The sequence below is a fragment of the Mauremys mutica genome, chromosome 2 (assembly GCF_020497125.1).
Source record: "Mauremys mutica isolate MM-2020 ecotype Southern chromosome 2, ASM2049712v1, whole genome shotgun sequence".
NCBI lineage: Eukaryota > Metazoa > Chordata > Testudines > Geoemydidae > Mauremys > Mauremys mutica.
The window spans coordinates 287939923-287951921 of NC_059073.1; the positions used below are offsets into that span (position 1 = coordinate 287939923).

The 11999-nt window shown below is 53.4% G+C and overlaps 1 protein-coding gene across 1 annotated transcript; it reads left to right on the forward strand.

Annotated features, from left to right (window-relative positions):
* Positions 1-8033: 8033 nt before the first annotated feature.
* On the forward strand, positions 8034-10288 carry LOC123365415 (5-beta-cholestane-3-alpha,7-alpha-diol 12-alpha-hydroxylase). Its single transcript, XM_045008236.1, has one exon. It carries the CDS (start codon positions 8157-8159, stop codon positions 9684-9686), a length of 1530 nt encoding a protein of 509 aa, XP_044864171.1. The 5' UTR covers positions 8034-8156; the 3' UTR covers positions 9687-10288.
* Positions 10289-11999: the final 1711 nt, after the last annotated feature.

Here is an 11999-nt window from a genome sequence, read left to right on the forward strand (position 1 = left end):
ACGAGGAAAGCTGTTTTCCACGACAGATGGAGCAGGGAACACGTGGCCAAGGGCTCAAAGGGGGCTCTCATGAGCCTGGTCAAAACCAGATTCAGATCCCAGGACGGAGTAGGACGCCGCACTGGCGGGAACAAGCGATCTAGGCCTTTGAGGAAGCGGGAAACCGTCGGATCGGAGAAGATGGACCGGCGACTGACGGGCGGCCGAAAGGCGGATATGGCCGCTAGGTGCACTTTCAACGATGAGACCACGAGACCTTGCTCCTTAAGTGACCAGAGGTAGTCCAGGATCGTTGGTATAGGGACAACGAACGGATTCAGGTCTCTCTGATCGCACCAGATTGCGAATCGCTTCCATTTCGCGAGGTAAGTCGAGCGAGTAGAGGGCTTCCTGCTCTCTAGCAGGACTCGCTGGACCGCCACCGAACAGGCACGCTCCGCGTGGGTCAACCACTCAGGCACCAGGCTGTAAGATGGAGGGACTGCAGGTCCGGGTGGCGGAGCCTGCCGAAGTCCTGCGTTATCAGATCCGGCCACAACAGGAGAGGAATGGGATCCCGAATGGAGAGCTCGAGCAGCAGAGTGTACCAGTGCTGCCTCGGCCAGGCCGGAGCGACGAGTATGAGGTGGGCCCTGTCCCTCCGAAGCTTGAGAAGCACCCGATGTACGAGCGGGAATGGAGGGAAGGCATATAGGAGGTGACCCGTCCAGGAGCAGAGGAATGCGTCCGACAGGGAGTCCGGGGCGCGACCCTGGTAAGAACAGAACTGGTGGCACTTCCTGTTCTCTCTGGAGGCAAACAGGTCTATTTGGGGAAACCCCCATCTGCGGAAAATTGTGTACACCACATCTGGACGCAGCGACCACTCGTGTGAAAGGAACGACCTGCTGAGACGGTCGGCCAGCGTGTTCTGCACTCCTGGAAGATAGGACGCTACCAGGTGAATCGAGTGGGTTATGCAGAAGTCCCACAGGAGCATCGCTTCCGTGCAAAGTAGGGAGGATCGGGCCCCACCCTGCTTGTTGACATAAAACATCGCCGTTGTGTTGTCCGTCAACACTGTGACACAACGCCCTTGGAGATGGGAGCGGAAGGCTTGACACGCGAGGCGAATCGCCCGCAACTCCCTGACATTGATATGTAAGGAGAGCTCTCGGGGCGACCAGAGACCTTGGGTGTGCAGGTCGGCTAGGTGTGCCCCCCACCCTAGCTCTGAAGCATCCGTGGTCAGAGTGACGGATGGTTGAGGAGGGCGGAAAGAGACTCCGGCACACACCACTTCTGGGTCCAGCCACCAGGTGAGCGAAGTGAGGATCGGCTTCGTGGGCGTGACTACCATATCCATGGAGTCGCGGTGGGGCCGGTACACTGATGCAAGCCAAGTTTGAAACGGGCGAAGGTGCAACCTCGCGTACAGAGTGACGAACGTGCACTTAGCCATGTGGCCCAGGAGGCGGAGGCAGGAATGCACCGTTGTCGTTGGAAAGGATTGTAGGCCCCGAACTAGGGAGACCAGAGACTGATGCCGAGGTTGGGGCAGGCAGGCCCTGGCCAAATTGGAATCCAGGACCGCTCCGATGAACTCCACCCTTTGCGATGGAGTCAACGTTGACTTCTCGGCATTTATCATAAGTCCTAGGCGCTGAAACAGGGCTAGGATCGTGGTCATGTGACTCGCTACCAGTTGGCGGGATGGTCCCCGGACCAGCCAATCGTCAAGATACGGGTAGACATGTATCCGACGACGGCGGAGGGCCGCGGCAACCACTGCCATACACTTGGTGAAGACCCTCGGCGCTGTGGAGAGGCTGAAGGGTAGCACTGCGAACTGGTAGTGTGTGCTGTTGACAACGAAACGCAGGTAGCGTCGATGAGGAGGGTAAGTCGCAACATGAAAATATGCGTCCTTCATGTCGAGGGCGGCAAACCAGTCTCCCGGATCCAGGGAGGGGATGATGGTCCCCAGGGTCACCATGCGAAACTTGAGCTTGACCAGGTACCTGTTGAGCTCTCAGAGGTCGAGTATGGGTCGTAGACCTCCCTTCACCTTGGGGATTAGGAAATATCTAATCCCCTGCCTCGCATATCGCTCGGCACCTCCTCTATGGCACCCAAGCTCAGCAGAGACTCGACCTCTTGTAAGAGGACTTGCTCGTGAGAGGGGTCCCTGAAGAGGGACGGGGTGGGTAGGTGGGAGGGCGGGGGCGAAACAAACTGAAGACGGTAACCAGACTCTACCGTGCGTAGCACCCAGTTGTCCGTTGTAATCTGGGACCACGCCGGGAGAAAGTGGGAAAGACGGTTGAAAAATAACGGGGAAGGATCTGATGGGCCGTCTGATGGGCCGTCCTCGGGCGTCCCATCAAAACGCCTGTTTTGGCCCTTGAGGGGCTTTAGAGGGCGCCTGGGACTGGGTACGCCGATTGCCCGATGGTCTACGGCGGTTCAGTCTGCCTCTGCGTCCGTTATCAGGCCTCGACCTGGACTGATTAAACGGGCGATAGGGCTGCTGCCTGAAGGACCTCCGCTGGGTAGCCGGTGTGTGCATGCCCAGGGTGCGGATGGCAATACGGCCATCCTTAAGGGTCTGGATTCTGGAGTCTGTTTTCTCCGAGAATAGGCCCTTGGTATCGAAGGGCAGGTCCTGCAAGGTATACTGGACTTCTGGCGGCAAGGTAGACGATTGCAGCCAGGAGATCCTCCTCATGGTCACTCCTGATGCCAAAGTCCTGGCTCTGGAATCTGCAGAGTCCAGTGAGGCCTGGATGGAGGACCTGGAGGCTTTCTTGCCCTCTTCTAGCAGGGCAGAGAACTCCTGCCTGGAGGTTGTGGGAATCAACTCCGTAAACTTAGAGAGAGCCACGAAGTTGTCGTAGGCATAGCGGCTAAGGAGAGCCAACTGATTGGATATCCGTAGTTGGAGGCCGCCAGCCGAATAGACCTTTCGGCCCAACAGGTCCATCCTGCGCGCGTCCTTGGACTTCGGCGCTGGCGCGGGCTGCCCATTTCTTTCCCGGTCATTCACCGACTGTACAACGAGGGAGTCTGGGGCCGGGTGTGTATACAGGTACTCGTACCCGGTCGGGGGCACGGAGTACTTTCGCTCCACGCCTCGAGCAGTGGGAGGGATGGACGCAGGTGATTGCCAGATTGTAGTGGCATTCCTCTGAATAGTGCGAATGAAGGGCAGGGCCACTCGCATGGGGGCCTCAGCTCCAATCACATTAGTAACTGGATCCTCGTCCTCAGTGACCTCTGCGACCGGGAGGTTGATGGCTTGTGCCACCCGACGGAGGAGGTCCTGATGGGCACGCAAGTCAATCGGTGGGGGATCCGATGATGAGGACCCCGCCACCGCCTCGTCCGGTGAGGAAGACGAGGAATGGCCCTGACCCATGGCTTGTAGCTGTGGTCCGTCCATGGGGTGCAAGGCCTCCGCCTCTACGGGATGTTCCGCCGTTACAGGTGGCGGCGGAACCTCAACCGGAGGTGATGGAGGGGACCTGCTGACAGTGGCTTCCGGCACCCTGTGGTCAGAGGGCCTGGGTCGCTGGAGGGAGGGGGCACCTTGAGCCTCGTGAAAGGCCCAGGGGGTCCAGAAGCCCCATTGCTGTGGACCGTGGTCCTGTCCTTGGGGGTCTGCCCGGTAATCTCCACCGCTGCCCTCGTGCAAGGCGACCGACGGTTGGCGGGAAGGCCACGGGGGGGCAGAGGCGCTCAGGGACTGCGCCGTCGATGCCGCTAGTCTGTCTGTGTACGGTGCCGGGGACTGGTGCCGATCGTCGCGGTACCGGGAGCGAGAGCAGGACCGTCGACCGCGTGAGTACCAGGAGGTCGACCACGATCTCGACCGTCGTCGACGGGAGCGGCTCCGAGAACGGCAACGGGAGCGGTGCCGGGATCCGGACCTTCTTCGGTGCCGACGCTCCGGAGACCGGGACCGGGATCGCCTCCGGGAGTGCGACCGGTACCGCGATGAGGAGCGGTACCGGGACTGCGACCGGCGCCGAGACGGAGAGCGGTACCGGGATGGTGACCGGTGCCGGGACCTGGATCGGCGTGACGGTGACCGTCTCCGAGAGTGGGATCAGGAGCGGGACCTAGATCGCCTTCTATCCCGTCTGTCAGGGGAAGGAGGCCGTATCATGGCCGGCTTGCCCACTGACTGCACAGCCCGCACCGGCGGTGCCGGGGGCCGGAGGCTTGGTGCCTCTGTTAGCTCTATGAGCTCCCTCGCCGTCGAGAACGTCTCGGGCGTGAACGGGAGAGGCAGCTCGACCACGGTTTGCACCGGGGAGCACGGAGGTACCGGACTCAATGGCCCTGTTGGCGCCGGAGTCGACGGTACCGCGCACGGTCCGTGCGCTGTCGAGGTCGGTACCGAAGGGGCCGACACTGGCTGCTGGACAGGCGGTCTCGATGCAGCAGTCTTCCCAGACTTTGGCTGCGGCTTCCGTTTCCCGGATGGTGAGAGGGAACGGTGCCGGGGCTTCGGTGCCGGCTGCTTCTTAAGAGTCTCGGTACCGGACCGGTCGGGGACCGCTGGAGCGCTCCGTGCCGAGGACGACGGCGGAGCTGATGGTGTCGGCACCGCAGGGGTAAGCGCCGATTCCATTAGGAGCTGCCTTAATCTAATGTCCCGCTCCTTTTTCGTTCTAGGCTTGAACGATCTGCAAATAGGGCACTTATCTGGTCGATGGGCCTCACCAAGACAACGCAGGCAGGAGTCGTGAGGGTCCCCAATCGGCATGTGCCGCTGGCAAGCCGCACAGGGCTTAAACCCCGGTGTCTTGGGCATACGCCCGCACCGGACGGGAAAAGAGGGGCTAAGCCCCCCTAATTCCCCTTAATCTACCTAATAACTTACTTAACTAACTATTTTAACAACTATATACACTAACTACAAAACTAGAACCAAGGTGAGCTAGGGATGTGGAGGACAAACGAGCACTCCACTGTTCCAACTGGCCGTCACGGGCGGGAAGAAGGAACTGAGGAGCGGACGGGCCGGCTGGGGTATATATCTAGCGCTATAGCGGCGCCACTCCAGGGGGCGCCCAGCCGGCCCGCCGGTGTTGCTAGGGTAAAAGTCTTCCGAAGAGCCGTGCACGCGCGGCGCGCACACCTAACTGGAATGCATAGGAGCAATCACTCGAAGAAGAACAGCAAATCTATTATTTTTACATAATCTCATGATTTTTAAGCCAATCTCATGATTTTTGGTGAGCCTGACTCATGATTTTTGAACATTTGGGGTTGGCAATACTGTAAAAGTAACTTGAAAGTGTCAGTTTCACTCCTATTTAAAGTCAGTTTCTAGTCTATTATTCGTAGTACGGTAACACCCTTAGAGCCCCAGGTAGGTGCAGTATAAACTCATAGTGCCTTGCCCTAGTAGGATGTTTCCAAAAGTTAAATGACCTATTCCAAGCTTGGTGAACAGCAAAAAGTAAGTAGCCTAAACAATAGCAAGTAATCGAGATTTTTCTACAACTGTTTCAATCGTTGTATTCAAGAGTTAATAGCAAAGTAAGAATATACATTAAACATTTAAACCTAACCAGTGTCCCTTAAGTGACTTGACACAAGATGTCAGACCATGTTAGTATTAGGGCTGTGGGTCTCATTAATTTAATTTCCTTTCTTTATATAGGAATTAGATGCAGTGCTCCTGTTAGCTAGTTTCTATGTTATCTGAAAAAACCAAAACACTAGAGTTTTCAGGTGTCTAAGTAGCCCCTGAAATCACAGTTAAAGTTGCCTCACCCCACCAATATCTGAAATGGCCCCCCTGCGTGTGCATACTGGATGGAGCATTAGACTGGACTCAGGAGAGCCAGGCTCTATTCCCAACAATGCTGGGTGCCCTTGGGCAAGTCACATTCCTCTCCTATGCCTCAGTTTCCCCATCTGTAAAATAACGATAATGATACTGACCTGGTTGCTAAAGTGGTGTGCGATCTACTGATGAAAAACGCTACATCAGAAGTAATTATTATGATACTACTCAAACTTTGGGCCTGATTCTGCAAATTTGTATTCACATGTGAAAGGCTTTGCAGGCTTGGGCCCTGTAATTGCATCTGACTATTTATCTGTGGGTAACTGCAGGTCATTGTGCTGTTGGGGAACCTCAGAGGCTGGAGTGTTGGGGCCCTTCCCTCTCACAACATCTGACCTAAAATTATCCCAGTGCTGACCCCTCATCCTCTCTCCTGCTCAAACAGACCCCCTTCCTACTCCAAACAAATTGGACAAGTCCCACTTTTTTGTACCAGGCAGCAAATTGCCACAACCCATTGTCTGGTGCCAGAATCACCGGGTGAAATTCTCTAACTTGTCTGATTCAGGAAGTGAAAATAGATGAATGCATAGATTTCACAGCCAGACGGGATCATTAGATCATCTAGTCTGCCTTTCTGTACACCACAAGCCAGAGAAATACACCCAGGTACCCCTGTACTGAGCCCAAAAGCTTGTGTTTGACTCCATACAACATATCTTCCAGATGACCATAATAGTCCTTCCTGGGTGGTGGGTGAAGCTTCCCCTTGCATAGGCTAGTCCTGTGCCCCGCCTCCTCCAGCCAAGGCCACGCCCCCGTGACCTTATGAGTGTAATTTAATATCTCATTAAAAGGTGACAGGGCCAGAAAGAATTAATTAACTCACAGACTGACCTGATCCATGGCCGAACTTTAGAAACTGGTTAGGAAGATATGTAAATGAATAGAGCTTTGAAATGCAAGTCTGCGTTGTTAGAGATAGAAGGGGAGATGTTTGCTCAGGTCTTGTGATTTAAGCAAACAAGTCTTGTCTATTGCTATAGCTTTGATTTGAAGATCAGAAAAGGAATAGTAACATTTAGGAAGACACTTGAGTGAAATAGTATTACTGTCAATATGTCTCTTTGAAGGTTGTGGTAACCTGTAGCTGAACTGTTTAATGGATAAATCACCCTGTGCTAATTGCCAGGATGTTTGGGAGAAGGAGAGTTAAGTCTATTGTTTTCTCAGGCCAAAAGGCTGCTGGAAATGTATAAGAACCCTGGGACACGATCCTACTTCATCTCAGATCTGCTTTGGGTTTCAAGAGGGGGAAATCTTAAGCCATAAGGATTGAGATCCCCAGTCACTGACTGGAGTCACCCTGAATATGGACATTGGACTATAACCTATGGACTATTTCTAAAAGGACTTTTGGCAACTATAAGCTCATCTCTGCTACTTGTCAGAACCTGAGTAACCAGTGAGGTAATACAGAAGTTGTTTTGTGCTGGCTTGGTGAATCTAAGTACTGGAACACCCACCAGCGTTCGGGGGTTGTCTGTCCTGTTTTGTTTGCAGTTCACTCTAATTAAGTGACATAAGCTGGCTCCCACGGGCAGCATCGTCACACCCCCTATTGCTGCTTTCAGCCCCACTTCCTCCATGACCCCGGCTGGGGCAGCGCGGTCTGAGAGCTCGGTCAGAGCTATGGGGGAGGGGAGGGGCTTGAGAGCTTGACCTCTCCACCTTGTGGGCCCAGCTAGGGCAGGGGAGAGGGGCCATGGAGAACTCAGGTGGGAGTGGGGAAGGGGCTGAAAGCTTGGGCCCAGCTGGAGTTGAGATCTCAGCCTTGGCTGTGACCGAGGCAGAGCTCTTGGCCCTGGCTGGAGCTCCAAGCCAGGAGCCCCTCCCCTGTTCCACGCCTTTCCCCTTAGCTCCACCCCCATTCTGCCCCCACTCTGCCTCTCCCCCAGACCCTGTCCCCTGCTCACTCTCCCCCCCTCACTGAGGCCCCGAGACCAGAAAAGCTCTGTGCCTCTGCCATGGCCCCAGGGCTGTGGCGAGGGGAGATTTTTCTGGGAGCCCCGAATACCCCACTGTCCTGTCCCCACCGGCGTGAGGTCTGGGGAGGCTTACTCTCCCCTGCCTCCATTGCACACCACCCATGCTGGCCTTAAAAGTTTGTGGATCTTTTAGTAAACGAGCCGTGGATAAAAACTGCAGTGCTCAGCATTCTGCAGCAGAAGGGTTAATCTTAATTGCAAACAGAGGATGAGGCCATGAGTCAGTCTATTATTTGCCATGTGCCAGAAAGGATTTATAAACACAGCATTGTAGCCTTTCCTTTCAGTCTGTCTGGATCCCTGCTCCGGTGCACAGGTCTCTAGCAATGGCTTTCTGGACGGCAGTTCTCGGTGCGCTGTTAGCCTCCATTCTCGGTGGGCTGTATCTCCTGGGAGCGTTTCGAAGGAGGAGACCCATGGAGCCACCACTGGATAAAGGCCGCATTCCGTGGCTGGGGTACGCACTGGATTTCAGAAAGAACAGTGCAGAATTCCTGAAAAAGATGCAGAGGCGACACGGGGACATTTTCACGGTGCTGATTGGAGGCTACTACTTCACCTTCCTAATGGATCCCCTCTCTTTTGGAGCCATAGTGAAGGCACCAAGAGCCAAACTCGACTTCGAGGCATTTGCAGTAGAACTGGTCACCAGAGTTTTTGGGTATCACCCGTGTAAAAATGACCACAAGATTATTCAGGTGTCAAGCACAAAACACCTCATGGGAGATGGGCTGGTGGTCATGACTCAGGCCATGATGGAGAATTTGCAGACCCTCATGTTTCACAACAGGGACTCAGGAGAAGAGAGACCCTGGCAGCAGGATGGGCTCTTCCACTACAGCTACAACATTGTCTTCAGAGCTGGCTACCTGGCTTTGTTTGGAAACGAGCCAGGCACAGGCACACCGAGTGAGGAGAAAGCCAAGAAGCGTGATCTCATCCAGTCCGAAGAGCTGTTTGATGAGTTCCGGAAGTATGACCGCCTCTTCCCCCGCCTGGCCTACGCCGTGCTGCCCCCAAGGGATAAAATGGAAGCGGAGAGGCTGAAGAGGCTCTTCTGGAAGGTGCTTTCTGTGAAGAACAGCCGTGAGAAGGATAACATCAGCGGGTGGATAAGCGACCAAGAACAATTCCTGGCAGAGCTTGGGGTGCCCGAGTACATGCGGGATCGGTTCATGTTTCTTCTTCTCTGGGCAGCCCAAGGCAACACGGGCCCAAGCTCTTTCTGGCTTCTCTTGTATCTTATGAAGCATCCCGAAGCAATGCAGGCTGTGAGGGAAGAAGTGGACAAAGTTTTAGCAGAGGCTGGTCAGGAAGTGAAGCCAGGCAGCCCTGTGGTTAACATCACCAGGGACATGTTAATGAAAACTCCTGTTCTGGACAGTGCAGTGGAGGAGACCCTGCGCCTGACAGCAGCTCCCATTCTGATCAGAGCAGTGGTTGAGGATCTGAATCTCAAGATGGCCAATGGCAGGGAATACACCCTCCGCAAAGGGGACAGGGTAGCCCTGTTTCCCTACGTTGCAGTGCAGACGGACCCCGAAGTCCATCCTGAGCCTCACACCTTCAAATACGACCGGTTCCTGAACCAAGATGGCACCAAAAAAGATTTCTACAAGAATGGGAAAAAGCTGAAATACTTTAACATGCCCTGGGGGGCAGGAACCTCAATCTGTCCTGGACGGTTCTTTGCTGTCAATGAAATAAAACTGTTTGTGTTCCTGATGTTGTCTTACTACGACTTGGAGCTAGTTAACGAGAAAGAAGAGATCCCTCCGATAGACGTGAGCCGATGGGGATTTGGTTCGATGCAGCCCACTCACGATGTCCAGTTTAAATATCGTCTACGTATTTAATGTGAAAACGTGACCCCCTTCTGCTGCAGCCCTGCTGTGTACTGGCTCCTTAATTCAGTCAAGAGGGATTGATTTGTCGAGTTGAATTGCAGTAAAAGTTACAGAAGAGATTGGTCTGTGTAAAGTTCTTCCATATGTGTCATAGCCTGTTAGATGGTTGTTATGACATTTCTGTTTATCAGGCAACACAGCACTGCTCAGAACGTTAATGTTTAATCTACATGTTGCTCTTATCTTGGAACTCTTAGACTCACTGCAGCAATTCCCCTATCTCCTGTTCCAGAATTGTAGGGAGCTGTGTAAGCAAATGCCTGCTGACGTGCAAAGAAAACAAGAGTGTTAGTGTATTTCCTGAAGGAAAATAGGAACAGGGAGCGTTTCCTTAACATGGATTTATGGGTTTTTATTTCTTCCACTCTTCTTACTGTAAATCTGAAATGTTTGACTGCATTTAGAAATATATTGAATGGTCATAGGACAAATACATTCTTTATACAGGGGTTAGGAGCAAGGATTCTGGGGATTAATTTCAAATTGTGGTGACAGGAATCCTGGTGCACTTTGCTAAATTTTATTTTTATTAAAAGAATGCTGTCAGCCTATTTAGGTCACAGGAATTATTCTTCTTAAAGCAGAGATTGTATTGGGAATGAATCTGGCAATTTGACATAGTGGCATTTTCCTAGGACTCACTTCTCTCCTCCCAACACTCTGCTCGATAAGCAGATGGAACAATCCAGAGGTCTTGCCGGTTTCATTTGGCTGCTCCACTTATGTGAGCAGGAAAGGGGCTTTTACAAATATATCAAAGCAAAAAGTAGTGAATGTAAAATTTTCAAAAGTGCCTAAATCCCATTTTCAGTGACTTAGCGACCTCTGGACAGATTTTTAAAGGTATTTTCAAAAATTTAGCTGCTTTTGGAAATTTTACTCCTAGACAAGTAGTCCCATTAATAAATTAGAAGGTGAATAAAATTAAGGAGGAATCACAAATAAGTGAGATATTCTGCTCCTTTTCTAAATCTATCCTCAGGAGTAAAAATCTGTACAATTAGGAAGCAATGAACGACAAGCTTTCTAAAATAGCTCTTGATAAAAAATTGGAAAATTTGAACAGACACAAATCAGTCAGTCCAGATGACAGGTAAAACTTTCACCCAACTCCCCTCAGCTCATGCGTTACTTATTTGGGCTCTGATTTAATATTTCCCTATGATTTTACTGGGAATAGAAATGAAGCTAACTGGACATGTATGGTCACAATCCCTCTTCTTACTTCTTTGCACTCAAAGAAAATTTTACATGATGTGTCCTAGCAGTGGTGAGCTTGAGCCGGTTCGCGCGATCCGGTTGTTAAATTTAGCAGCCCTTTTAGAACCGGTTGTTCCAGGACAACCAGGTCTATAAGGGCTTTATTTAACAAAAGCTCCGGCCCAAGCTCACTTCCCCCTCCTCTCTTGCTCCGCCCCCTTCTCTTTCCCCTCCCCTGCTTCCCGCGAATCAGATGTTCGCGGGAAGCCTGAACAAGCAGCAGGCAGGCAGGTAAGCTGGGGTGGGAGGGGAGGTGCGGCTGGGCGGCGCGGCGCGGCTCCTGCCCCGGTGTCTGGGTCCGGCCGGGCGGCGCGGCTCGGCTCCTGCCCCGGCGTCTGGGTCCGGCCGGGCGGCGCGGCACGGCTCCTGCCCCGGCGTCCGGGTCCCAGCCCCAGCCCAGCTGGGCCCCCATCTCCAGGCAGCACGGTAAGGGAGCAGGGAGGGCGTGTTGGATAGAGGGCAGGTGAGTTGGGGGTCGGGTGGATTAGTGTTGGAGCAGTCAGAGGGCAGGGAACAGGGGGATTGAATGGGGGCAAGGGTCGGGGGGGCAGTCAGAAAGGAGCAGGGGTTGGATGGGGCAGTGGGGGGCAGTTAGGGGTGGGGATTCCAGGGACAGTCAGGGGACAGAGGGAAGGGGTGGTTGGATGGGGTAGGGGTCCCGGGGTGCCATCGGGAATGAGAGGAGGGGTTGGATGGGGTGGCAAGGGGCAGTCAGGTGGACAGGGAAGGGGGGTGGATAGGGCATGGGTGGGGGGGGCTGTCAAGGAACATGGGGGGGTTGGATGGGACAGGAGTCCCGGGGGGGGGCATGACCCCTCATGGGGTGAGGAGGAGGGAACTGGTTGTTAATATTTTGGCAGCTCATCACTGTGTCCTAGGCTGTTAAAGGAATGAACTATAAAGCTTAGCAAACAACTGACAATTGGTTTTAAGAAGTTATGAAGATCTGGGGAGGTAGCAGAAAACTGGGCAAAAGGACATGTGGTAAGAGGCGTCCAAAGA

Excerpts from the sequence above, each read along its gene's own strand:
- LOC123365415 (XM_045008236.1), top strand. The coding sequence starts at position 8,157 with ATGGCTTTCTGGACGGCAGTTCTCGGTGCGCTGTTAGCCTCCATTCTC.